The sequence below is a fragment of the Sander lucioperca genome, chromosome 19, assembly GCF_008315115.2.
Source record: "Sander lucioperca isolate FBNREF2018 chromosome 19, SLUC_FBN_1.2, whole genome shotgun sequence".
NCBI classification, from domain to species: domain Eukaryota; kingdom Metazoa; phylum Chordata; class Actinopteri; order Perciformes; family Percidae; genus Sander; species Sander lucioperca.
The window spans coordinates 16860059-16887855 of NC_050191.1; the positions used below are offsets into that span (position 1 = coordinate 16860059).

The window sequence follows — 27797 nt, forward strand, 5'->3', positions numbered from 1 at the left end:
TTTTTTCCTTCGCTGTAAATAATGACGACGCTTTAACCGATAGGAGAAAAATTACGGATTCGTTTAAATGAATGTTAAATTGTTTACAGTAATCGTATTTGTAATTCACTTTATTTTACCCAGGAAACGTCACAGTCACACAACAAAGTGGCCATTTTCTATTGTGAATTGTATTACTATATGTAATAGTAAAAAGCAATAACTACTCATTTTAGTATGGTTGTAACTGTTAATTAAACGTTAATACCCCTGGCAATAGTCATTCATACACACATACATAACTATGTCTTCAAATATGGCGTCGTAAGGTATTTTTTACTGCTGAAGAATTAACATTCATCTTTGCACGTGCACGATAATGTGCAATAAGAAATAGAGATGCTGAAGAAGCCAATTACTTTAATGTTTAACATGATGTTTTCTTTTTTATAAATAATATTATAACTCAATCAATTCTGACCCACTCACAAACGTTGTTACATGTGACATTTATTTGATTTATTTTTATTTCACTGTCTTTTAAATGAGCTTATGCTTATTTGTCTACCAGGAAAAATTGAAAGATGATTCAAAAAGATTCAAAAAGAAAGATTCAAAGATGAAACATAGAATACATGACGAAACTACATAAAACATTATAAAATACATGTAAAATACAGCTTTAAGACATTTGTCTGGATTATATGGATATGATACATTCTATACATTTTTATTTTACACAAATTAGTGTAGTGAATTCGCTGGAAAAGTTATTTGTGCTCTTGGCTATAATTTAGTGGAATGGGTGGGGATAAAAGAATGTTTTTTTCTTTCTTTTGTAAATATTAATCATAGCATGACCGAGACTCGATTTAAAAAAATAAATAAGGATCCATTAAATTAGATTATTAAAGCAGAAAAACAGAATTGTCAGTGCTCTCTAGTGGACAAACTAAGAAATAGAGACACTGTTCCAGAATGACCTCAGACATATCTTTGGAATTTACTGACATTTCTTGTTAAACCAATGGCAATTTATCTGCAATAAGCTAACAGCGATTGTTGATGTATCAGCTGGATGATTTATCGCACCAGCTCTAATATGAATTTATTTACTTTATTGAAGTAATGCTCACACTTCTGTGCTTAGAAGATGTGTACATACAACAACAACAATCATCATCACACTCAACTACTGTTTGTGATAAATGCACCTTTACACTGAGCCCACATTTCTGAAACTAGGCTATAGGTGTACTAAAATGTCCCTCAAATACACAAAGACTGAACTCATAACAAAGGCCCATAAAACAGCTGGCATTTTAACATATACCAGCAAACTTGTGAGGATAATTTGTCTGTCTGCAGGTCAAATGTATAGTGGTCACGGGTCAAACTGTGGATTAAACAGTGGTCAGACATTAAAGGTGTGAACAAGCTTTTGTTTGTGTCTGCAGAGTCAGCTGCTGGAAATGGCCAGTAGAAATCCCACATTTTTTTTTACTGTTTGATGTTTGACAGTGCAATCTGTTAACTACAATACTGTATTCCAGCATGGATCAACGTAGAACTGCATTATTTTAATTTAAATTAAAAGTCAATGTCCTATCATGGGCTGCCAAGCTAGAAATTATGACTTGATACAAACACTAAAAGCAAAAGTGCATTACAACAATGCTGAATTCATATTTTTCATTGGCCATGGCTGAAGAGCTTTGTGGCCACAGATGAATGTATTAGGCATTTACTGTTCATTCCAGCTCTCAGAAAACATTGTCATTGTCCATTACAAAAGATCAGGAACTTCAACAGCCTGATTTTAGCATAGCAATCTGGTCTGTGCACACAGGCAATACCCAATTAGGGCTCTCAGACAAAGCAGCCTGTGAACTGTGAATGTCGTTACCAACAAGCACGTCCTATCTGAACAATGCTGTATGTGTCAAAGTGCAGAGATCAATAAGTGCTGTGGATATGAGATGACACAATGGCTGTCAGGTAATTTTCCCACAGAGATAGACAAGAAAATAACCAGAGAAAACTTTTTTTCTTCCATGCAACATGTCTCTTTCAGGAGCATAATGACTCATACAATGTATTCTACTGTGACTTAAACCAGTTACAGATGCATCCCATAAATCATAGGATTGAAGATGTAGTAAAAAGTCTGGCAATCACTTTATTCTGCAATCATGTCACCCCACACCCAAAGTAATTAAATATTATGCATGAAATTGAACCTATAGCCTACTTACCCAAGTAAAGATTCATTCTGACATGAGAAATAAGCTTGGACTCAATAGTACATGTAACCATTAAAGCTCACTCTTGTCCAAATATGTGTGAACAAATTAGTCTGTCTGTGGTGCTACCTGACCTCTTGACTTGATCCCCTGAGAATCAAATGAAGGTGACCCATTCAATAACAAGTGCCCACTCCAGAGTACTTTTGAACTGAGGTTTGTGTATTGAGATGGACTTTGTAGCTACTGAAAGGGGACAGGAAGCATAATTCCCTACATACATCAATGTGGAGGAGCAGACCTCTAAAGACCTGAATATTTATGAAACATAAACTTATATTCTTTGACATTTAAGCCTAAAGGAAAAACACTATCCCCAAACAAACTTACAAACCTGTAAGCACGTAGGTCTAGATGTGGAGCCACAGTCAGAATACAGGAATTAAATGCATTTTGAATGATACATCCTTTACATTATTTGTAGTTTATCTCTGCTATACTAATAAAATATACTCAATATAAATACTCTGTATCATATATTTCATTATGTAGCCTACACAAATTCCTGATGCTTGAGAATAGGAAACTGGCCACATAGTAGCCTTGCCGAATGGCTTTTACACTCAGTTGCTGAAATATGTGGAAATATTAAATATTCTTTGCAAAAAAATATATAAACTTTGACTGGATATTATTATAGAGGCTACAGCAGAAACATCTAATAATCTCCTAGTGAGCTACTTGACAGTGGACAATATATTTTTCAAAAATGTATTAACTTCGATTATTAAGCAACAAACTGCATCCCTTGTGAGTCTCTAACCCGCGTTGAGGAAATAGCCGTTTCCGACTGCCTGTCTTTGAAGGCTGTAGGTCCATTATTGCTTCATCCATTCCAAAGCGGATAAATGTTTTCACTGCCGATGTGTATTGAGCATGCAGATTCCATTAAAACCCCTTTAAAGAGACCCGCGGCCGCTCCACCGTACCAGGTGTGATGCCTCACACCTCCAGCGGCCTGCAGACGTCTGAACCGTGCGGCCGCTGCAGTGCCAGCCGGCACCGATGGTTGCCCCATTCACACATACAGGCCGCATCACCTTTGATCGCGGGGGGATTTAAAACCCCGGCGAGAAGCAGCACAGGTCTTAAACTCAGTCGCTGGAAATAAGACGTTGAGGGCCATGTCTTCAGTTCATGGGAATATGCGCGTCGGGGAGCTGAATAATTTCCAGATGTATCACGAGGGACCTCTGCAGATAAACAGTTTGGTGAACTCAGGTAGGTGGCTGGCAGCGAATGTATCCTTTTGGGACAAACTGTAGCCTGTAGTAGCCTACACCGCTGGTCACAGTAAATAACGGCTTTACAGCTGCTGGTTCTGTAGTCCAGTAGGCTATGTTTCTGTGACTCCGATTTAGGCCTATCGTTATTATCTTAACATTCTGTACGTTTTCTTTTCAGATTATGGAGCCCCAGACGTTCCAAACTACTTCAACCCTGCAAACTCAGTCCCGAGGGCGGATAAATGTGTGGCAATACTGACCCACAGGAGAAAGAGGACCAACTTTACCCAGCAGCAAATCGAGGTGCTGGAGAGAGTTTACTCAGACACTAAATATCCTGACATCTACCTGCGAGAAAGACTGGAGGCTCTGACCGGGCTGCCAGAGTCCAGAATTCAGGTAATGTCTAGTTTATATGATAAATCCAAAAGTGTGGGATGATTTTTTAATAGGCTACATTTGTTTAAAAAAATAAAGTTTGTGAATATTATCACACCCAAGTTATTGTACATTGTTTAAACTGTCCTCACGTTTTCTGTCCACCTCAAATTTCAGGTGTGGTTTCAAAACAGAAGGGCCAAGTCTCGTCGCCAAGTTGGCTCATCAAGGCCCATGAAGGCCGCAAACCCCCCAGCAGCTGGCCCCTTCAGCCAGCTCCAGAGCCGGATGGGCCCAGAGAGGGGTAATTATTACAGTCATATTTTTGTTTTGGGTTCATATCCACTTTTTCACTCAAGCATCAAGTGCTCACTTGTAGTTTTTTTTGTCCTTCCAGTCACATTAGGCTATATAACGAATATGGCAATTTGCTGCTGAAATATCTTCCTTAATACACTTGAAGTTACCTGAGTTTATATATGTAGTTTGAAAACGTATCTCTCCAGTGTAGGGAATAAGCGAAAGAGCAATGTAAAAACACATTTATTTTATTTCAGAGCTAATGGCTTCCCTCTTTATCTATTTCAGTGTATGATAGCAATCATGGAGCCGAGGCACACAGGATAGGAGGATTTGGACTGGAGGACAGTTTCCGACCTACAATGCACCAAAACCCAGATGAAACTCACAGAACCAGTATGCCCACCAATCCCAGCGGCTACGAACACACGTCTGTGTCCTGCATCTATGAGAACGGAACCAGAGTAAAGCCTGAGCAGATGCAGCGACTTGAGCTGAGTGTTAATGTCCCGTGCTGTAACGTCCATCTGTATCCCAAGGAGAACGAGCATCATCCCAAGATGGAAGCCAACATAACCGGCGACCAGAGTCCAAAGGTTCTGGTGGAATATGACAACTTCCCACCTAACAAGACCATTGGACCAGAAATGAAAGTTGTGATTCCTCCCATCCCCACCCAGAATAACTTCAACAGGTCATCACCCAAGGATAATGGATGCCACATGCAGTATCCACACGTAAGACGGACAGGGGACAGGTTCAGTCACTTCTCCCCGATCCATGCCACTGAGGTACAGGACTTCACTGACTCAGACTCGGACTGGGAAAACGAGGCCATGGCTGGCTTTGGTGGCTTCATGTGATGTATTATTAGAGCTGATATAAAGACAGCTCCATGTATCATAAGAGGCAGTATTCAGTTGTTTGTTTGCATAAAAGGATAATTTGTATTTATTGTAAAATAGCAATAAAACTGTTGATTGTAAAAAGAAAAAACAGTTGATTGACTATGTATGTTAATAAAGACTTAAAACTACAAAACCAAACACTGCTTTGCAATATTATGTTTAATATAAAAAGACGGAAACATTTATATACAATTGCCCTGAGGCACTCTCATATACAACTTTACAAAACTGGAAAAGGAGATTCTCTAGGAAAAAACTGACTTAAATTTTTCGGGCTTACATCAGTGATGCCGGCTTAGTGTGGGGGTTGCAGTAACAGCCATGCCGAATATGGAACTGCTTAGATCATCTTAAGGAGTAAAAGGCATCAAAACCCCAGAGTTCTCCTTTATAAAAATACCAAAATCTCTTTTCAGTGCACACAAAATTACAAAAGCCATTTCTGAATACACAACAGAAATGTTGACAATAGTCCTAATAATCAGAGATATTGTACAATTATCTACAATAAACAATTTTATAAAACATTCTTTAGCCTCCCTGTTCATACCATTAATAGAGCAACAGAACACAACACTTACAGGGGGGAACTTTAGAAATAGCAAAATATTGTTTCATAACCATACACACCTACTCAAAAATAAATAAATATGGACTATAAAAACTGTAAGAATCAATGTTTTGGCACATGAAACCAATAAATAACTATTGAGAGATTGAAGATGTGGATTTGTGGCAATAGCTTAAGCTCTTTCAGATTTGTGTTCAATTGGGTGCACGAACATTTTCATACAATAAAATGTAAAATACTTATGACATCCTCCCTTCATTCAGCACAAAGGGGAGTCTGAGGCAGAACTCATCCAAATCCAGATTGCATGGTGGTGGTCAACATCCACATCCACGCGAGTTTTTGTGTTTGCAGTCTTTGTATCAGTTCAGGTGAAAGCACCATCTCAACAGACGATATGAATGGAGCGCACCTCTGCGTGGTGTGGGTGATGCAGGTACTCAGACTGCATTGGTGTTGTTGGCCGAAAATGCATGCAGATTGCCCAGCTGACTTAGGCCACTCTGGATGTGTGCCACATGGATCTCAACATTATTCTGGAAGCAACTAGAAACACAGAAAAGACAATAGTAAGAGATTTTCAGTACTTCAGACTGACTGAATGGTGATACGGATAATAAAAAAAGGAACATGTTTAATTATTCATGTATGCCACTGACACAGATGGAAAACTTTAAACCATGCAATTCACCATTGTGTGTAGTGAGACTTACGAGCTATCACAGCCATTCAAATCAATGCTTGATAATCCACCAGCCGCGCTGCAGCGCATCCCAGAAGCGTGCGTAAAGCGGCTCTCCGCTCCGCTAAAGATACACGCCAGGTCTATTTTCACACGAGCTGCGGGGCGTTTGGACAGCCGGGCAGGAAGTGTAGCAGCAGGCGTATCCAGTCAATTTACCAAACCCCCCCCCAGTATCGTATACGTCTCCTTTACAACACCACAGACTACGAGAGATTCATCTTGGAGTTGGAAAAACATAATAAGCCATCACAGATCTTTTTTATAAGGACAACGCCAGAAAAGAGAAGGCATGGAGTTTAATTGCAGGAGTGCTTGGAGTGGAAGGTAGATACCAGCTTTATAAACATGTGATTGTTATGTAGAAGTACTTGTAGAGACAATAAAAGCTACAAGTCGGGCAGCAAGACGCTCTGCTTCTAAGACACTCCCGGTGTGGTATGGCGTGTGGCGGAGGATGGAACAAAACCAGAACGCAGCCGGAGCACAGCAAAGACGCGCCCAGTGGGAAATCGGGGTAAGGAGGCGTAGTTAGAAACAGTACAGGGTCTGTTTTACCTGAGGTTGGAGGGATCAATTGATGCCTTGATGTCATTAAGGGAGTCTGTTAGAGATTTAAACTCAAAAGAATTCAGGTCTCCTCCATCTGCCAGACACTGGAACAAAATTGAATAATGAACAGGTTATGAAAGTATTGGTCAATTAGTTAAATATTGTTCAGTGTACATACAAACGCTGTTAAAGAAAGTTCACAACAGGCTTCTCTGATGTTGCAGCAGAATTTGTGCTGACCTCTCTGCCATAAATTACCGTAAATACAGTATGTAACATCCATTGTACATCTGATAATATGATAATAGGAAAAATGTGTGTTTAAACATCCTCTACCTTGATCTGGAGCAGCAGAGCAGTGAGGCGGGAGATGAGGAGTGTGAGGCTGGGGTTTGTCACACTCTGCTGTCCGTCCTTCAGCGAGTTGCTCAGCTGCACCATCTGCTGGGCCTCGTCTTCACAACGCCGCCGCAGCTCTGTGGGATGGTCGGCTGGAACCATGCCCTGATCTGGAGCAAGCTGGATGGACACATTAAATAAAATTCACATTTTAAACAAGGCACTGTTTTTTTTTTTTTTTTTTCCAGATTAGTCTACTATGAAGTGGGATGCTAAGAATAACAGAACTGGGCATGAAATACTACAGTTAAGCATACTTTCCTGTACTTAGCTTCAGGAGCAATAATTAGTGATTGGACTTAAATGGATCTATTGACTTACATCACAGCAGAACTGCTGAACTTCGTGAAGAACCTTGTTGAGATCTTTATTGAGCTGTTCAAGCTCAAGCACCGTGGTAGCATATCGCTTCTGGAAGTCGAGGTCAATAGGCATCGAGTACGACTTCTGAACACAATCATAGTTTTAGTTAGGCTTGATGTATGCATCTCAGAACATATTTAATCGGTTTTGAAGCAACTTTCTTGTTTATTTTTATTACGATGATTGTACCAGTTTCTCTGCCTCTGTGTTCATTTCTTTCAAGTGCTTGATGTGCTCTTTCTTGATCATGAGGATCTTGGACAGCCTCGTCTAGTCATGAAAAAATAAGACAAAGCATTTATTAAAGCAACGTGTCACAAAGGTTTAGGATGTCAGATTTTAGTATTCCATTTAACACAAAGTATTTACCACTTGGACAAGGAACTTGACAGGAAATCCTCCCAGAGTATCTCCCTCAGCACCAGGCAGTTTGTTCCTCCATGGTGACTGGTTGATAAGAGGGTCATTGTCCTGTTATATATTTAAAAAAAAAAAAGATTCAAGAAGAGTTGCAGTATGATGATTTGTTTTCTTAAGAATGAAAGTTCACAAAACTTTTTCTGATTCTGAAAAGATAACACAATAAACAGATTTACCTTTTTAGATTTAGGTTTCTAAATATTGGTGTTGATAAAACTGACTTGATTCAGCGTGACAATGCTTGAACTGTATTTATACAGTAAATCCCACCACTGACTAGCATATCTAAATATACTTTTGCATAAATACATTTAAAAATTCATTTCATTCATTCATTCATCATCCATTCAAAACCATCTCAGATTTATTGGCTGCCTGCCAAAGCATCGGTTGCAGCAGATAAACCAGCATAGCACATATCATTGACATTAACTGAGACACCAGGGACAAGTGTGATGACGCAGCACATGTATATCTGTCATTAGATGTAGGGTTACGGTACCATGAGGACAGGAGTGGTAGCGGACGGGTAAGGCCCTCTAGGCGGAGTCACAAGGTTCTGCATGTAGCGTGATATCCGATGCTTCTGGGCAAAGGCTGAAATGGGCATGGTCTCATTGGGCTCATTGCTCTGGAAAACAGGTTATCAAACTCCTTTAGTATTTAGTAAAGTATCCTTTAGCTATTGTTCATTTTAATATTTCGACAATTTCTTCTTTTACATTTTTTAATGACACTATTTTAATGAAAATAAAATGAAGACAAACTAAAGGTGTTGTGTTGCGTGAGTGGAGCTGAAAGCCAACCGGTAATTCTTACCAGAACTTCGTAGTCAGGCACAGTGTGTGTTCCCAGGCCACTGCGGTCAAAGGTGACACGATAGGTGGCAGCACTGGTGTCCACTGCATCGATCTGCCCTGTGAACAACCCATCATGGACGCCTCGGAGTCGCGCTATGGCACAAAAAGAAAACAAACTAACGAAAACAAAATTTGTACTGGTAATGCTGTTCAGGTCGGTGTGTGAGACATCCCTAGCACATGATAAAAATATGTGTTTCTGGCTCCTGTACTCTTACTAGTACTCTTATGGCGCTTTTCCATTACATGGTACCAGCTCGACTCGCCTCTACTCGCCTTTTTTGGTTTTCCATTACGGAAAAAAGTACCTGGTACCTGCTAACAGGTACTTTTTTTAGTACCTCCTCAGTCGAGGTTCCAAGCGAGCTGAGGCGAGCCGAAAAGGTGACGTGAAAGCGACAGACGGGGTGTCCTGAACAAACCCGCTATTTTTAAACAGTTTAGCCAGCTGTTTTTTTTTTGCTGCCTCCAACTTAATTTGAAACAAAATGTGTCTTCTGGCAACACACACCTTCGACGTTCTGTGTGTGTGTCGCGTTCGGTCACAGTAGTTTACTGCGGCGCCGCTTGTTTACAGTTCTGCGGAGGCTCCAGGCAGAGCTTTTGCCGTATCCTAACTACACACACACGCGGCCGGCTGCACGCACACACCAGCACACAAGTATAAACATCAGGCCACTTTTACATAGGCTACACAGGCTACGGCGAAAGCTCTGCGTGGAGCCTCCACAGAACTGTAAAACAAACTCAAGTGGCCTGATGTTTATACGTGTGCGCTGGTGTGTGCATCGATACGGCATAACAACCAGCCACGCTGAGGCGGTACTAAAATCTGCAATGGAAAACGGACGCACAGTGTGTCGAGTCGAGGCGAGTAGAGTCGAGGCGAGTGGAGCAGGTACCATGTAATGGAAAAACGCCATTACTCTACTTGTTTTTCAGTGCAGGGTCAAAATTACCTTCTTTTGGATTTGACAAGTTTTTTTAATTAGGTCATTTTACTGCAATAATAATAACAACAGCACATTTAACGAGAGCTGTCTGGCTGTTGTAACTGCTGACAGTGGTGCGTGTTGATTTCTGTCCTCTAACCAGTGACTTTGGTTCCTATGATGAGCGGCAGAGGGATTTCATCTGGGAGGTCTTTGCAGTTCGACACGTCAGACAGTTTTCTTTGCTGCAGCAGGCGCATCTTCTGCCTCTTCTGTCTCAGCGCCGTCCGCTCCTCAGCAAAGAATGCAGATGAACACCTAGATGGGACAGCAAAGCATAGTGCTGTTAACAGTTCGTTCAAGTCTTTTGAGGAAACAGTGTTATACAAATCTCAGGGAGAAAACTATTTCACATACATGTAAAATTCTGACATAAATGAAGATGAATGAAAATGGTGTGTAGAGGCACAAAGCTTAAAGACTGCAGCATACCGTCGAGGTTTTCCCATCAGTCTCCTGATTGTTCCCCACTCAACCCGTGTCAACTTTCTTGTTTTCAGGTTGGGGAAAGACTCCTTGAGACACAGGCAGAATTCATTGTCCCCCTCAAAGAGAGGTCTGGAAAATAAAATAATAAGACACAACATAGTTAACAACATTGTCCTACAAACATTTCTGATGAGGTTGCCGCTAACCTCTGCGACAACCCCTCCGCTCCACTCGGTGTCCCTGTCTTTTGTACTGCTGACTCTCATTTGCCTTACAGGATCAGGGTCAAGGCAGAGGGTTGTCGTTATCTTCATGAGCCATACCTGGGCCGGTGTGGTTCTGGCTATAAAAGCTCCTCACCTTGCCACAGACTGTCTGTCTCTCTTCCCTCACCGCAGCCGTCAATTTGGTTTTGCATGCTAAAGACATTCCCACACACCCATTAATAAGTGATTATCTACTTCCACATTCTTTTCTGTTCCTTAGTATTGTTTTTGTAAATAAATGCCTATTCTATGCTTATACCTCGTCTTGGTCTCCCATTCTTGTTGCGGCCCAGGAGCCAGGATTGTGACACCTCTCAACCCATGTTCAAAGTAATTACAGATGATCAAAGAGATCAAACACTGTTAAATCATCTCTGAATTGATTACAATTAATCTGAATTTTAATTGCCGTTTTCTGAAGGTGAAAGTGAGACTTTACCTGTCAATATTGGAATAGAACCATTCATAGATGCACCATTTGTGAGCTTTGGGTAGCTTGAGGAGGTTTCTTAATCTCAGGCCTATTTTCTGGGATGCCTTCTTATCTGGCGTCACCACATTAGAACATTTCTGTAGAGCAAAACATTAAAACAGTCATTCCACATACAATAAAATACAATAAATTGTGCTCTTAAGGCTATGTTCACACTTGGCGTCTTTTTTTTGACAAGAAAAGGTTGACTAGAGCACTAGGGCTAGAAGCTGGCAGCGTTTTTATTCCAAAAAGCAGCAGAGAGCGTCTTGTGTTGCTATAACAACAGCTACTGCTACAGTATCCTAGCTAGAGTGCTATGTGGAGCGGTGCTAACGAAAGATAAAACTAAGCGGTGGAGCGAGCTAGAGAAAGAACAGAGAGAGAGAGAGAGCGGTGCTGCTAACGTTACATTAAAACAAAGCGAGTTCCCTGTACAGGGAGCACCCGGTCATACCATAACTCTCTGTGCTCAGACTCCATTTTTTTCTTGTTGTTATGAAAACGACAGGTCTGGCTACTCTGCTTGTCATTGGTCGACTGTCAAAAAAGCTCTTGACATAGGGCGTTTTTTTTCTTCAAAAAGACGCTCCTCGAGCTGTAAAAAAGAAGCCGGCAGTGGCTCAGGACTTATTATAATATAAAGCAGATGCTGGCAGCTTAAAAAAAGACGTGTGAACATAACCTAAGAAGGGTTATCCTACTCAGATTCTAGCTATCTACTGACTGTTCTCTCCTAGTTGATTAAATTTTTTTAAATACGTGTCAACATTGTGTCTGGACTTTGATTAAGCTTTTTTTTGTAAGTGGATTGGTTTAAATTGTCTAAGGAATAGTAAATGCTTTAAAACGTAGCCACAATTACTTGGATAGATAGAGGATTTACTTATATACACCATATATTACAACTCTGTGCTATACCGTAGAAAACTGAATTCAACATTAACATTTGCTGTAATGTGGTAAATGACTGAATCAAGAATGTAATTAAATAGCCAAATTTGGACCAGTCATGGGCTCTCTCTTCTTTTGCTAATGTAGGCTAAAATAACTAGACATTATTATGGTGTGTGCTTGCTTAAGCCAAGGGTATACATATGTAACAGTAAAACAAATGCGGCAGCACAGGTAGACTCACTGACAAGCGAAGACAGAAGGAAGGGCTCCTACTCACTATGACTCACTTTCATGGTGTGTAGTCTTTACCTGTGGTGTGGTGCTGACCCTCTGGCTCCTCCGAGGGGATCTGGATGGGAGACGCTGCTGGGGTGACTCGTCCTCCTCCCGAAACAAACGGCTCCTCTTTGAGCTCCGTGTGGGCTGGAAGGACAAATGTGGACAGGAGTTTATGAATAGTGCCAATCACGCTCAAAGAATAAAAGCCTTTACATTCCAGGCATAAATATTTGTGTGCATTAGTCGTGTGTAACTTTAAATAAACTGATTTAATGTGCAGTAGGACAAGAGAAAATCTGAACCACATTTGTTGGATTTGTATGCAGAAAATATGGTTTAATTAATTCTGCCATTCTGACAAATTATTTTCTGGTGAGATGAAAATATCCACCTCATGCACGCAGTGTGCTTGGGTTGCTCTGGGTTGCAGTATTTTCTATACCTTCTCCTGAAGGCTGGGACAAGTGTTTCCAGAGGGGTCCCAAACTGCTACTGCCATTCAGAAATACTGCCAACTACGACATAAATTTGCACTAGACGTAGAGACCAGTTACATGTGGAATGCATATCCCTTCCAAATCTGCATTTCCACATCAATACTTTCATATTAAACAACCCCTTAATTACTGAGTAACAGACAATGTCATTCAACTTTTCATATCTGAAGACTAAACCTCTTTTAAAACAGTCACACTGAAAATCATGCCCCTCAAGTCCTATGTTTTTGTGCCATATGTGATAGATCTCTCTTGTAAAAGACATAATACAATTTACAATATAATGCAATTCAATACATTAACCCTGCAAATACTACTTTGTGCAGTTAGTAATTTTCTCCTGCAATTTTAATTTAGACAATGTCTGAAATGGTGTTGATTCCAGTATGGTAATTTTGAAGCCGAGGTTTGCATTGCACTTGATCACATTGTATTAACTAACTTTATGTAATGTTTTTAAGCTTAGCATTCATAATATTGTGTATAACAGAAGCTCCTCTATTGCCTCCTCTTCACAAGTTTTAGAATTGACAAACTAACACCACGTCTCTTACTGTGTCCATTGTGAGGGAGGAATGTCGTCCCCTGGTGTTGTGAGCTCTTGGGAAGCTGTTTTTTTCATTCAGAGTGTTGGACAAACTGCCTTCTATTAAAAAAAAAAAAAAAAAAAAAAAAAACCCAATACATTTATTCCAAATAGTGTAAGGACACCAGATAAAAGACCCCAGTGAGACTTTCTCATTATCAAATGTCATACTGAAAAAATATTTTAAAATCACAGAAGTTGGAAATTAAGCTTCCACTTACAAGTGATACTGGAATAGATAATTGTCTTACAGGTCTTAACACCTTTTATCTTTGCCAATGTGGGGACAAAACTGCAGTGGAAGCAATTATAGGACACTTTACTCCACTGTATCCTAGACTGTCACTGAAAGCTTGTCATTATGGCAAGTCATACAGAAGTCTAATCCAGGGCATACGATTCCTGAAGACTTTTAGTCATGAAACCTTTGGCATGTGTCAGCTAATACACACACACAGACAATATCAAATCAGAATTCAAACAATCTTCATTGACCAAGTATGTTTAGGCATAGAAGGAATTTGACTTCAGCTTTCAGTAGCTGAAGTGTAATACACTTACACAGTGCCAAGAACAAAAAACAGAAACCGAAAGACACAGCCCACATACCTTTTAGACTGACAAGTGCCTCTGCTGAGGAGCCTGAAAAAGAAAAAACATTGGTCTACATCAATTCACAGTAACTATAAAATACTGTAAATATTTTATTAAACATGTCACTGCGATTAAAAAAAGGTAACTAGGCCATGGTCTTTAGTATTAAGTTACTGATACATTTATTTAAGGCTATCAAAGAAAACGTCTACAAATTGTCTATGAGACTGTCCTTTAAACAGCGTAGGGCAGGGTAACTGAAGTTATATAATAACGTTATAGCTAGCGCAGTCAGTTAGGCCTTAACCCCCAATATGAGCTGTCAAGCACGGGCATAACATCAGCTGGACAGACCATATCAACAAAATGAGCTAACGTTAAACAAGCTAACGTTACACTATGTTACAACCAGTAGATTATATTTAGTCAGCATTACATGCACTACGTTTACATCGACTGGAATTACAGTTTCAGCTGTTATTAGCCAAATAACGTGGGTATTTTCCCTTCACCAGCTTGTTAAACCGATACACAACGCGTTACCACGTAACGTTAACTAGCGCTAACGAACGTTAAATTAAATAACGTTATAAGGAAGGACTAACAAAACTATGACAGCCAAAACAGATAGCTAGTAGCTAGCGTGTGTACTTTGGTAATATAGACATTATGGTAGTCCTTTTGTTGTTGCTGCTTACGATCTAACGCTAGCAGACGTTAGCTCAGAGCTAAGCTAACGTTATTTGTTTACCCAGTTGGGCTAAAGTAACTTGCTCAACTCCAACGTTAGCTATGGTTAGCCTCTAATGCTAACAGGCGTTAGCTGACTTGGACAGACCGGTATTTCTTTGCGTCTAAAGATGACTTTATAAACGCTGCCCTAAACTTACGGTATTCATTACATGGAAAAAGATGACAGTCTATCGCCAAATATTTATTGTATCACTACAGGACCGCTGTGTGTTTACAATGCAAAACTCCATGAATTTGAGTTTTTACTCACTCTCGTCTAACAGCTGGTCCATCTCCGCCATCTTGAATTAGCCGCGCCGCTTTTTCAAAGACCTTGTCAAAATGCATTCTGGGTCGGGACGCTATGTGGAGGGCGATTTGAGAAATAAAAATCATATAATTGATCAAACCGATGGTTGGAGAATCACTTTGTATTATATATGCATATGCACACTTATATTCACTTAATATAAATTCAACTATCCCTACAAAATGTTACGGGAAATGCTTGGGAAAACCGAATCATATGCAAAATTGGTAGTCAGAATAGACATTAAGCGTCCCTCCATTGTTTCACGCAGCACTTCAGTTAATGCCACAGATTACATTTTTTTTTTGTCTCTCATTCATTGTTGGGATAGTGGTCGAATACTTTTCTTCAGGTGAAAATTGTTATACCTTGAGTTAAACCACATCCAGTAAATACCTTTCATAAAGAACACCAGCTTCTTTTAAATGGGAAATTGTTAGTAAATACTATTTCTGTGTACACGCAGAAGGGTGTCTAATGGGTCCTACAAGATCCAGCTTCAAGCCCAAGCTCCATCCTGCTGAATCCCTCTAGCCCCTGGAATATTCCATCAGTATCTGACCTGTGCCCTGCCCAAGGGCTGATGGGAGAAAAGCGAAAGTCCTTAAAAGGAAATAAATCAAGTATCTCATTACTTTGAAAAACTTGACATGCAAATTTACATTTATTTCCACACTGAAATCTAATCCAAAATTGATGCACATGCAGTGGTTGAAAATAATTTGCTCACAAACGCAGACATGACATTTTGAGGACTCTCAACATTTTATTGTATTTGGGGTAAGCGAGAAAAACACTAAGAAAAAGGGTGCCATATACCATGTCAGTCGTTTCTCTTACATAATACTTTGCATAAACACAAACCACGTTTATATTTGTTTCCTTTTCTGCAAGGAAGGCAGCTTGAGAGACAAACAAAACAAATATATACACGTCAAACCTTGAACAGTATTTTAAACCCAACAGTCCACAAAATCTTCATCTGAGTAGCTACTGGTTTGTGTACGTCTGCAGATTGGTTGTTCACAACTCAAAACTCCTTTTAAAACGTATAGTAATAAGCCTTATTAACTACGGGTTCATTAAAGAATGAAGTAATAAGATTCTTTTTAAATTCAAGATAACCATACCATGTGAGACAGAAAACTAAAAACATTTTCTGATGTTCTAAACCAAAACCTTTCTATGTAGTATGCACCGCGCTTCAACCACTATATTGAACTTTGATTTCTGTTTCTGTCTTATGAGTAATTCTGAAGTAGGTATTTAAGTACCTAATGCGTTACTAAGAAGATGAAAGGCTGCCAGCTAGTAAACCCGATAAAAAAGAAATAAAGTGACTAGAGATTTCTCAATGACGAGTGTAGAAAGCATCACTTCTTTGTCAAACGTCGAATGAAGCCCAGGCGTTTGGAGGCAACCGTGGTCTTTGTTTTCACTGAACAGGGTTCGGACACAGCCCCTCTCACCACAGGGACGTCTGGTAGTTAAACTTGACATTCAGGAGATACTTCATGTTTACCTGCGCCACATCATACACAATGTACCTGGAGGAACAGCGGTTAAGGAAAACAGACTATACAGATAATATGACGACACATGAGAAATAAGGAGGGAATTTCACACTAAGTACAGACATGAAGTGAACAGAAAAAGATGATCCAAGGTAAGAGAATGAACGGCCCTGTAGAGTAAATCTTCATTTTAAACACCAGAGGTTTCTAGTCCTGTTTTTTTGTGAACGGTCTTTAACTAAACATTCAGTAAGTCTGTTTCTGTCAGAATAGCTTATTTCATCCAGGTATGACAATCCATTGGCGCCTCAGAGTGATCTACATCATGATTAGAAGGTTAGAAATGAAAAGATAAGTTATGCTGAGATATACCACAGAGCTTTCCATATGTAAACAGTCATCCAAGATCAATCTCATTTGGTCTAAATTCAGGCTAAATGTCGTGTTGTGAGAACTTGGCAATAGAGTAAAATCAAAAGCACAGCAGTGACAGCTCAGCTTTTACAAATTAGTGATTACAAATGAATCAGTTTATTCAATGTCAAGAACAATATGTTCTTTGACACTTTTCTACAGACTATCGAATAATAAATGATATGGCAAAGCAGGAAACACTTGGAGTCATATGGGGGCAAAACTATTATTAAATTCAAAACCCAGGTGGTCAATGTTAAAGGATACTCATTGTACAGGAGACTTGTGTCATCAATGTTAGTGTTGACTCCTTTTCCCAGAGGCACTTGCACACCGTCTAGAGTGACAGTTGCGCCTGGATCAGGAGCAGTTCGACCCAAACCTGCAAGAAAATTAAAAAGTTAATAAATGTAAAAAACTGAAGCAGTACACAAACCAAACTTGTATGTATTATTAACAAGAGGCAGTTGAGCTGGCATATGTCCAACCATAATAATTAGTGTTCAACAAAACAAGTTATGCATATATGTCCATTCTAAAATATTCCTCAAACAGCACATGGACAATCAAAATAAAATGAGCAGTGACCCATGAAGTTTTCTCACCTTTAACACTGTGCTTGCCCTTAGGTACTTTTGTTATGTGGGATGCCTTCTTCAATTCATGTCTGCATTAAAAAAAAAGATACATTAATTTATATTATCATCACATATCTTTAAAGCAGAAGAAAAAGGTTGATATTTAGGTTTTCCTTCTTTTTTTTTTTTTTTTTTTAAGAACTCGGAGACGGTCACGTACGTGTTGCCGAGGGCAACCTCGGCCAGCAGCAGGAGGCCTACAGGGTCTGACTGGGAGGTGTGACAGTAGTTTGCACTCTTAGACACCATGTCGGCAAAGTACACACCTTTGCCGAACATGTAACCAGTCTAGAAAAAAAATGAAGCAAAACGGTAATGTAACACAGGACTGAAGAAGAGAACAATCAACTGAAAACATGACAGATATTTATGAAAGTATTACATTGTTGCTTAAGAACAAACAGAGGAGAAGCTTTTGGTTCCCCACAAACTTGAACTCAGGCTAACCACAAACAAAAACGCACCACTGGGGCCTCTGGAGGGGCAATGCGAAGACCCTGAGACATGATACCAGCGTAGTTGGTGGTGCGAGAACCGTGCCACAGTAGCTGGCGATTATGTAGCTCCTCGAAGGGACGGTACCGTTGGCGCTCTCCCTCTCGAGCAATTTTGAAGATCTACAAGATGGGGAAAAAGCCCGGAAACAGGGTGAGATGGTAATTCATGCTGAACAACAAAGTTACAACGGAGAATTGACATATAGTTTGTGAGGATTATAAACACAAATTTATCCAATCTAAGAATTTGCAACAAAGTATTCAAATAAAGCAGTTGTCATGTTAACACTGTTGTTCCCAAAGATGACTTACCTCTTGCACTTCCAGTGTGTAAGTGTTGTGTGTAGCAGCATGGGTGTTCTTAACATAATCCAAAATGATCTTAGCCTCATCTGTAGTCTTGTCAACAACCTGTAAAATAACAAATATATAGCATACTGTAATCTTTCCATACCTAATCTCGTCATACAATGATCATGCTAAACATTGTTCTTAATACATACTCTTGCACACCGTCCATAACAATGAAAGGGCGGAAAATTGGAGTTACACTCCTCACCTCAATCTTTGTTTTAAGTTTCTCATAGTTGATGTCGATGGGATCACTCTCATTGTCCTGGGCCCCTCCTCTCAACAGGCTGTATGCCACTTCAATGTCCAACAAGTTGTCCAACATCTGAACTTTAGCCTGAACAGTGACGTATGTGGTTATGAATTATGAGATCCATTTATACTCCATCTATTTATAAAGCAAGAGAGAATTGTACAGTAGGATACAGTGTTTGTGTCCTTACTTGAACGTAGTCCAGGCTGCTGAGCAGTGGGGGTTTCTTCATACCAAAGTCGTGAGGTATCAGGGTGTAGAAGCGATTGGAGAGATCCAGGATGTGGGCCTCAGACACACTTTCTGACACAGCCTATGATAAAACAAAATGACCAGTATGGTCAAAATGATTAATAAATCATTGCATGGTCAGGGGAGAACGTGCACTACAGATATCTGGTCCAACCACTGGCACAGAAGCACTACTGATTAGGTCACAAAATCTTCACAAGACACTAACTGAATTGAAGGGAAGCTGGCAAAGAAACTGAATGTGTTAAAGTGGATTGCAATGCACCACACGGTACTACGAAGAGAAATCCCAATAGAAAGGTGAATACTGAGACAACCCTTGTGGAGGGGGCTGTTGGTAGCTGACCTGCTGGACTTCAGTGAGGAGAGCGTAGGCACTCTGGATCTGCCTCTTACTCAGCTTTCCAAGGGGCATCTTCTGGAGGTCAATCTGAAGACAGGAAAGGAGAAATAAACTATATAGGACACAAAAGAGTAATGCGCACACTGATGTTCAATAACACTATAAAGTTGAATGCAAAATGTATTTTCTTTACAAAAAAAACCCAAATGGTGCTGACTTGACAGGATAATCGTAATCGAATCGTGAGACCAGTGAATATTCACACCCCTACTAGGGATACAACTATTATTAACAACAGAGGAAAAGTAGACTTAGATTTTTTTATTTTTATCTACACAGTCACAAACAAGTTAAAGTCTCACCTCAAATTCCACCATAGCCTTCTTCATGCTCTCTACATCGAAGATCATCTTGATCAGCTCCTGGACGGGTTTGGCTAGCTTGGACTTGGTGCCGGCGGTTGCCGTCAGCCTCTTCACCGCTTCCTCATCCTGACAAGAAACATGAACACCACAGAGAAAAGCTAAATCCAGTCAGATACAGAAACTAACACACTGTTGGAGATCTCCATTCTAGTTCTGTGTGTTAATGTGTGTACCTGTCCATAGTCAATCTCCAGGGGGTAGAACTTATTGGGATATTTGGTGAAGTTGGAGCAGCTCCAGTCGTTGCCCGTCTTCTCTTTGTAGACACCCAGGAAGTTGTCCAGGGCAGAGTTTTTGTCATGAAACTTGTCCAACTTATTGCCTCCGATGGTGGTACCCACTCTGCCCCATGACCTGAACACCCAGTACCTGCACATACATGAAAGAGACATCTGACTATTCTAACGCTCATTGCAATAATGGTGGAAACAAACACAGTACCACTGCACTGCAGTATCGCAATATTTTATTTTGCAATACTGTATCGATTTTCAAAAACACAATATCGAATTTTTTTTTTTTAAGTTTCCGTGCAAAAATATTCATGTAAGACAGTGGTTCACGTTTATGTTGTGTTTAAACCCCCTACCGCTAGATGGCTATGCTGAGAGGCACCACTAGTGTCCTCGCCTAACAGTGCCTAGCAGTGCCTAGCAGTGCCTGACTTTTTGCTATAAACTAACAATGTAGCTATGGCTGAACTTTGGCCTACTTTAGCATATCAAAATTTGCTCACTAAGAACCACAATCCCAAACTGGCAGTTTGATTTTCTGTGTACTGAATTGTTTACCTAAAGTAAACGTCTTTCACTTTTATGCACATCATATCTTTTTTGAAATATTAGTTTTTCTAAAATTATACTTTAAAAAAATCCCAATATATCGCCTTACGCACAGTATCAAAATATATTGCAATGTATTGAATCGTGACCCATATATACGTATCGTATCGCCAGATTCTTGCCAATACACAGCCCTAACGTAGACGCCCCATAAAGTGAAATGTATGGGTTGTTACAGTTCAAGTTCGTCTAATGCCTCAATAACTGACCTGAATGTAATTTAATAACCTCTGCACTACTAAGTGAAATGATTTTCTGCAACGCTGACCGTTTCTGTACATCATCCTCCAGCAGCTGCAGTTTATAGTAGGAGTTAGTTCCTCTGACAATGTCCACGAGACCCAGCGTAGCACTGTACATCTTCCCGCTCTGCTCCAGGACATGAGCGCTGTTCTCCAGACCTAAGAAATCAAAATCATCAGTCAAGCTACGAAGACAAAAAACACAGAGAACATTTTTTTTCAATGCAGGGCGCTCATGACTACCTGAATCTGGATCCACAGCAGCTCCTCCTTTGACTGTGAGTTTCATCTTCTTAGATTTGCTACCACCTGTAATAGTGTAGATGCAGTTAGTTTTAAATATACACCAAAAGAGTCCAATGCTATTACACAAGTCTAGATAATCCCCCCTCTAAAAAAAAAACCTCACATCAACAAACACTTAGATAAACATCTATAAGCACATGCATTAATAACAGCAATATATATTCTTTACCTTGCTCCTCCTTCACCCTGCCTGTGCTTTTGGTAGCCAGCACTCCAGATTTGGAGGCCGCAGACGGAGCTGCAGCTGGAGCCTCAACTTTGACCTCTGCACCCCAGGGTGAAATGGCATGCAGGGAAACCAGTTCCTGGAAGGCTTTACCCGACGACTTGATGTCTGTGAGGAAATCCTCGGAGACCACGCGCACGCCAGCGTCCCTCGCCTCCTCCATTTTCTTACTCATCTTCTCCACCTCCTCTGTGAGAGCACAAGGAGGAAACAGGTGTGATGAAGCCAGGAAGTTGGAAATGTTACACTGAGGGCACTCACTGGCCCACGTATTGGCAATCCTACATTTGTTTGACTGGTTACTCACTCTTGGTGCTGAGGCAGAGAGAGGCCTTATTGGCTGTGCTGGTAATCTTTCCACCCAGCTCCTCTACAGCCGCCTTTAGATCATCCTTGTTCTTAGTCAGCTTCCCCACAGTCAAGAGTTTCATACCAGTAAGAGGTTTGTCTATGGGACAATAACCCAGATATCACAAAATTATAACATTACAACAATACCACTGTATGGAAGTATTTGAACTATTTGAACATTGGCCATGGCGTCTTAATTTGTTTTCTGTTTTTAGATCTAAGTGCATATTAAATGCATGAGTTGAATTAAATCACAAGCTCAGCATACAGAGAGGATAGGAAATATTTGCAGCATGTTGCCGCCTTGACTAACCTGCAGGTGCTCCCTCTGGCAGTCGCTCAGTCGGTGCACTGGATGCACTCGCCATGGGTTGTGCTTTGGCTGCGGTGAGGGTTTTGGTGGGAGCCTCCTTCGGGTAAACCCTGTCCTGTCGCTTGAACTTGAATTTTTTCAGGAAGGGAACTTCGTGGAATTCCTAAAATGACAAAGCCAGAATATTCCAAATAGTAAATAATGACAAGAATATGTGGCATTTTCTTGAATATTTTATCAAGCTTGCAATGTTATCTACAGCACTCTTTAAGGCCACTCTTCATATGGTTGACTGGATATAATCAACAAGACCTATATGTCCAACCAAAACTCAGCTGCTATATGCAACTATTAAATTACATTACAATGAAATGAATACTGCTCAAGGCTACAGGTGGTGATTTAGCATGGAAATTGCCACCCTATAAAGAACCAAAAGGAGCCCTGAAATGAGGTGACCTACCTTGGGGATGACCCAGTCTTTGCGTATGGGTGTTGTGGTTTTGAACACACACTTCGTCCAGGCTGAGATGTCCCCTGTACAGTAATAAGCATCGCCCTTAAACACCAGCTGGCCCGTGCACTCCTTACAGGCCTCAAGAGCACCAAAAGCCATGCCGTCGGCCAGGCAGTCCACCACCTGTCAATTAAAGAACACACACACACATGTTGGTCATGGAACAGCACCTTCAACAGCATGGATTTCTTTCAATGCCATTTCATTTTGAATACAGTGGGAGTTCAATAAGATGAGGCCCTCTTACATTGGATTCTCCAGAGGGAACATCCTGGCCATTTGCAATCAGCAGCTCCTTCATATCGTTGATTGAACAAAACTTCTTCAGCTTGTCTTTGACGCCCCAAATCAGCTGGCTTTGGTTCTGCAGGTGAACGAATAAAACACCACACACACACACAGTGCAGCATAATAAAAACATGGCCACCAAACAAAATGTGATGTTTACTCCAAAATAGGAAATTAAATGAAAAAAAAGGTACCTTCAAGTGCTCCTCCAGCTTCTTCTTCTCCGCCTCTTCCTCCTTCTTCTGTTTCTTTGATGGTCCATCCACCTCATCAGCTTTACGCTTCCTGTGAGAGCAAAGACAAGTTCAAAATAGTTTTCTTTTTTTTTTTTTTTTTTATAATTCAGCATGGACCTTTAAAAAAAAAAAAAAAAAAGGAGGATGAAAAAACATCCAAATTAACTTCCTAAATTAGGCCAAAAGGGATACTGGAACAAAACTGAGATTTGGAACAAACAAGCCTGAGTCTGACACCTTTATTCATTAGGCAAATGCATTAGGGCCCCATCAGTTAATGGACACACACACACAAGCAGGTACATGTCTCCACAATCCCAGGTGTCAATGCTGATATCATCTATCCTGCCCTGACAAGACATATTCATTAGCCTCCCCATGAGAGCAGAAACACACCAGCACACACACAGTTAATGACCATCCAGTAGCAGTAGCAGTTTCTGTCTGATCCTTTGGAGGGCAAAAAAAAACAAACAACCAGGACAGACATCCCTTATTAGTCAACTACTGAAATCAAGACGGGAGAAGGGAAGTCTATATAGTAGCGTCCTCCAGATTTGTTCAAACAGAAGTGTGCATGTGCTCTTTAATGTGTGTGCAGTATCAGGATGGCTGCTGTCAGAATAATGACGAGGGAGTCGTACGTTTCTTGAGTAAGAACACGGTTTTAAAAAAAAAAAACCATACGGCTGTAGATTGGTGAGTAATTTTACTGCTTTCTTGTATTTCAACGACCCACTGAGCAATTAGGCTTGATTTCTAACTTCAATCTCATTTCTTTATTTAGGGAGAACCATGGAGAACACAACTGCACTGTTGACCCTCTACACTTCTCCTTTCCTGCAGCCTTTACGAGACTCCTGGACTCCTTCCTCCTCCAATACCACCTCCTCTCTTCCTTCGCCTCCGCCTGCTGACCTGGTGATTTCCCCTAATGTGGCGTACATGGCGGCTGAGCTCGTCATCGCCTTTCTCTCGACAGTCGGCAATGTCCTGGTCTGCGCTGCCGTGGGCCTCAACCGCAAGTTACACACTGTCACCAACTACTTCCTGGTCTCGCTCGCAGTCGCTGACATCTGTGTGGGCGTGATTGCCATCCCCTGTGCCATCCTGACGGACATTGGTTTACCACGCCACAACCTCTACCTGTGTCTGCTCATGCTGAGTGTTTTAATAATGTTCACCCAGAGCTCCATCTTCAGCCTGCTGGCAGTGGCTGTGGAGCGTTACGTGGCCATCTTCATGCCATTCCGCTACCAGGTCCTGATGACGCCTCGCAACGCCGTGCTCGTGATCCTGACCACGTGGCTGCTGGCCTTTATCATCGGGCTTGTGCCTCTGATGGGCTGGTATAAGACACCACCTGAATCAGGCAACTGTTTCTTTGTCTTGGTGGTGGACATGACCTACATGGTCTATTTCAACTTCTTTGCCTGTGTACTGACACCCTTAGTGATCATGTTTCTCATCTATGCCCAAATTTTTGTCACGGTCAAGCGGCAGGTAAGGCGCATCGCATCTGAGCAAAGTGGCAGAGGGGAGCGACAGGTGAGAGCTGCAGCGAGCATGCGCAGAGAGATGAAGACTGCCACTTCACTTTTTCTGGTTCTGTTCCTCTTCACAATCTGCTGGATCCCGCTCCACATCATCAACTGCTTCCTGCTGCTCTGCCCACACTGCCCTGTGCCGCTGGAGCTGCTGCTCACTGCCATCATCCTGTCACATGCCAACTCTGCTGTCAACCCCTTCCTGTATGCATACACGATGACAGCTTTCAGGGACACCTTTAAGGCAATTTTCATGTGCTGCAGGACGCTGGGAGACAGAGAGGCTTCAAATGCAGCCAGTGGGGATGATAGAGAGGTGGCGGCAGTTCGAAACGCACACCAGAGCTAAGATCCCAAACACTGAATGTTCCAAACTCCTAAAAGTACAACCTGCACAAAATAATATCTGCCCTTGTTTGTCTCACCCTTCAGTTTTGACAGCAGGGAGCCTCTTCTTAAGTTCCTCCTTGTCTTCTGTCCGAAGTGCGTTGAAACCCTTCAGCTGGACGGCGCTGTATTCAGACTTGAAGACCAGTTCCTCCCTACGGCTCACAAAACACGCAGTGTGGTACCAGCGGTCGATAAGACCCAGCTGGGGCTTCTCTGGGTCCACAGTTTTCTTGGATACACGGATCTGATCCTGAAGAAGAGGATCCCAGAGTCGATAACACAATGGAACAATCTCATGCATGATATATAATATATATGTCAAATTGAATTGATAGCATGTGTTACATTTAAATTGTTTTCATGTGTGCAAATGAATGTGGGTGCTAACCTTTTCTATTTTCTGATCACAGCCTTTGCATGTGCTGCGGTTCGATTTGGCATATTCAACCGCAAAGTCATTTAGTGTCTTCTCTCCTTTAGCTCCACTCTTCTGGTCCCCTTTTCCTAAAAGAAGGAAGTTATCCAATTTTTATTTTCAAGCCAGCCCAAAGTAATCAATGTAATAAATCACATCACAGGCAGTAAATGTATAGATATTGTAGAAACATCAGATGTGGTGATCAGGATGCAAATATATGTCAAACCTCTGTGAGATACTAGAGTATACAGATATGATTCATTTATTTTCTATGAGTCTGTTTATTTTTTCAGCGATGAAGGCAAAAAGAATTGCTGATAACTGATGAGAGAATTTGTTCACTGCTTGCTGTGAGTTGCTGCTGCACTGTCATGTACTGATGTATGGTGATCCATACACCTGTTTGACAGAATATTTACTAAGCCATTGAATAAAACATAGACCCTCTATGTATAAATGTAATACATTGTTTGCCAACCTGAAAAGAAAAGGTGAAGTGAGCTGCTAAACTAAGGAGCCAGAGGCCTGAGATGACATGAAATTTAACTTTATGCAGCCACAATGGGAGTGGACAGTTTGTACATGTTGTGTGCGGATATGAGACATTTCAACAACCCATTAACATGTATAGTAAGTGAAGTACTAAAAGTTGGATACTGACCTCCTGTTGCTCCACCAGTTTCAATGGCCTTTTTGACCTTCTCCTGGTCATCCCAGCGGAGGTCAGAATATCCAGCAATATCAGCCGTGGACTGAGCCGCTGCTCGCAGCCAGAAGCAAGAGAAGTGGTGCCAGTGGGGGACTTTCCCATCAAACATGGGTGACTGCCGGAAAAATAACAAACACAGTATGTTTAAAGTAACACAGTGGTGAAATGGAATGGGAGCATCCGAACGTCGACCATAAATGTGAGATGATCCAGCTGTGGAACAGACCTGAATATGTCCCAACTACGGCTCTCGTGAACGATCTTTAATTGGGACATTTTTCATGGACATTCTTGGACTTGTGAGGTAAATTCTTTATTTTGTATATGGTATGATAGTCCTAAATTACGAACATATTTTCTCATAAAAATAACTTTAGTGTCGAACCTTACGTCAGAAAGAATTTAGCAAAAGTCAAAGATCTTTGTGTGCACAGTGACGTTCAGGTACACTACGATTTGCTATAAAAATGGGTAGGTTAACGGTCTCCATGAAGAGGTGGATCCGTTTTATTGCTTATAATATTCTGGCTATACTTTATAGTATAATGTCCTTCATGTCTAATGACTTATTCTGGTTGGATGATGTTGTTCTAGTTAATGACATTTTTGTAGAGTTTGGGAAGGATACAAAATGATTTTCTTGAAATATAATGTAATAATAAGTTAGTACTCCTCTGAAAAATGTTTCAACACAGGAATGCTACTTTTGCCATATCCACGTGTGCATGAGCATGACACAATAAACAATACATATGACAATTTATTCAAATGTCATAAACAATAAAGTGATGAACCTGTGCCCCTGCTTACTTGACTGGCCTTTAGAGTGAAAAGTCAAGTGATTGAAAGTCTGGAGCTGCTCCACAGGCCATGAATAAGAAGGTTTCTGAGCCTCTTAGTTAATTAATTCTCTGTGGGGCAGGGCAGCGGACAGACTTTGCATTGTGGTAATAATGTTGTTGTGATTTTGCCTTCTGACGTAGATGCTCACTCGACATAGTTTGTTTAGTTGTAGTCCTGAAGTACAACCTGAAGTTACATAAAAATGTATCTGTGAATATTGCTTTCATGAATGGCATGATGCGTAACTGCAAGATTAAGAGAGTCCGACATAAAGAAAGGCTCAGCGGCTCTTTGTGAACAGGATTGTCAGCCATTTAAATGCTAACAAGGGCCTAACCTAACACAACTGAAACCACACTATAAACTACATATTTTCATTCTCCCGTCAGGTTATTAATATTCACTTCATTCTCCGAATAAACCACCAAACTTAAACCAACAGCTAGCACCCTGGTAGTAAGCTACATAACAGAGCAGGTTTCTTCAGATGAACTGCCTCCAGACGTCGCTAACGTTACATTACCTGCACCATGATGGCCATTCTCAGCGAGTCTTTCGCTATGTTTTCTTTGCATTTCTTGCACGATGCACGGCCGCTTTTGGCATATTCCGCTTTGTACAGCTTGTCCTCTTGAGAATCCGCCATGCTTATTTAATATTACAGCGAAATAAAATGAACTGACTGTGAGGCGAACTTTCTCCGGATGTCGAGGAGCCACAACAATCATGCATAGAGAAGAGAAGCCCGCGTGCCTGTAGAGAGAGAAGACATGGGCGAAGAGCTCTCACTCTATCTCTGTTTCCTGATACCAAAACATCAACACAAA

General features: G+C 40.9%; 4 protein-coding genes across 5 annotated transcripts; 2 read left to right on the forward strand and 2 right to left on the reverse strand.

Moving 5' to 3' along the window:
• Positions 1 to 2892: 2892 nt before the first annotated feature.
• Positions 2893 to 5205, forward strand: mixl1 (Mix paired-like homeobox). The gene is made up of 4 exons (XM_031322222.2): positions 2893 to 3503; positions 3687 to 3907; positions 4064 to 4190; positions 4475 to 5205. Exons 1-4 carry the CDS (start codon positions 3407 to 3409, stop codon positions 5047 to 5049), a joined length of 1020 nt encoding a protein of 339 aa, XP_031178082.1. The 5' UTR covers positions 2893 to 3406; the 3' UTR covers positions 5050 to 5205.
• Positions 5206 to 5235: 30 nt separating this feature from the next.
• Positions 5236 to 15102, reverse strand: lin9 (lin-9 DREAM MuvB core complex component). Its single transcript, XM_031322220.2, has 15 exons — positions 15017 to 15102; positions 14029 to 14061; positions 13388 to 13479; positions 12367 to 12480; positions 11128 to 11258; positions 10426 to 10551; positions 10094 to 10251; positions 8961 to 9094; positions 8644 to 8772; positions 8091 to 8192; positions 7911 to 7991; positions 7680 to 7805; positions 7296 to 7478; positions 6966 to 7063; positions 5236 to 6211 (listed from the first exon to the last, which is right to left on the reverse strand). The coding sequence occupies exons 1-15, from the start codon at positions 15045 to 15047 to the stop codon at positions 6106 to 6108; spliced, it is 1644 nt and encodes a 547-aa protein (XP_031178080.1). The 5' UTR covers positions 15048 to 15102; the 3' UTR covers positions 5236 to 6105.
• Positions 15103 to 15796: 694 nt separating this feature from the next.
• Positions 15797 to 27760, reverse strand: parp1 (poly (ADP-ribose) polymerase 1). Of its 2 annotated transcripts, none has more exons than XM_035995476.1 (23): positions 27494 to 27760; positions 26080 to 26242; positions 25389 to 25504; positions 25036 to 25250; positions 23022 to 23112; positions 22787 to 22903; positions 22486 to 22662; positions 22023 to 22185; positions 21666 to 21806; positions 21307 to 21547; positions 21070 to 21137; positions 20853 to 20985; positions 19916 to 20111; positions 19680 to 19808; positions 19321 to 19404; positions 18913 to 19035; positions 18678 to 18806; positions 18431 to 18529; positions 18086 to 18238; positions 17782 to 17909; positions 17589 to 17650; positions 17251 to 17365; positions 15797 to 16602 (listed from the first exon to the last, which is right to left on the reverse strand). In XM_035995476.1, the coding sequence occupies exons 1-23, from the start codon at positions 27614 to 27616 to the stop codon at positions 16521 to 16523; spliced, it is 3048 nt and encodes a 1015-aa protein (XP_035851369.1). In that variant the 5' UTR covers positions 27617 to 27760; the 3' UTR covers positions 15797 to 16520. The 2 variants fall into 2 exon arrangements, with proteins under 2 accessions (XP_035851369.1, XP_031178075.1); XM_031322215.2 differs by having other exon boundaries at positions 21070 to 21135; positions 21302 to 21547.
• LOC116065980 (adenosine receptor A1-like) lies at positions 23711 to 24959 on the forward strand. The gene has a single exon (XM_035995349.1). It carries the CDS (start codon positions 23859 to 23861, stop codon positions 24957 to 24959), a length of 1101 nt encoding a protein of 366 aa, XP_035851242.1. The 5' UTR covers positions 23711 to 23858.
• Positions 27761 to 27797: the final 37 nt, after the last annotated feature.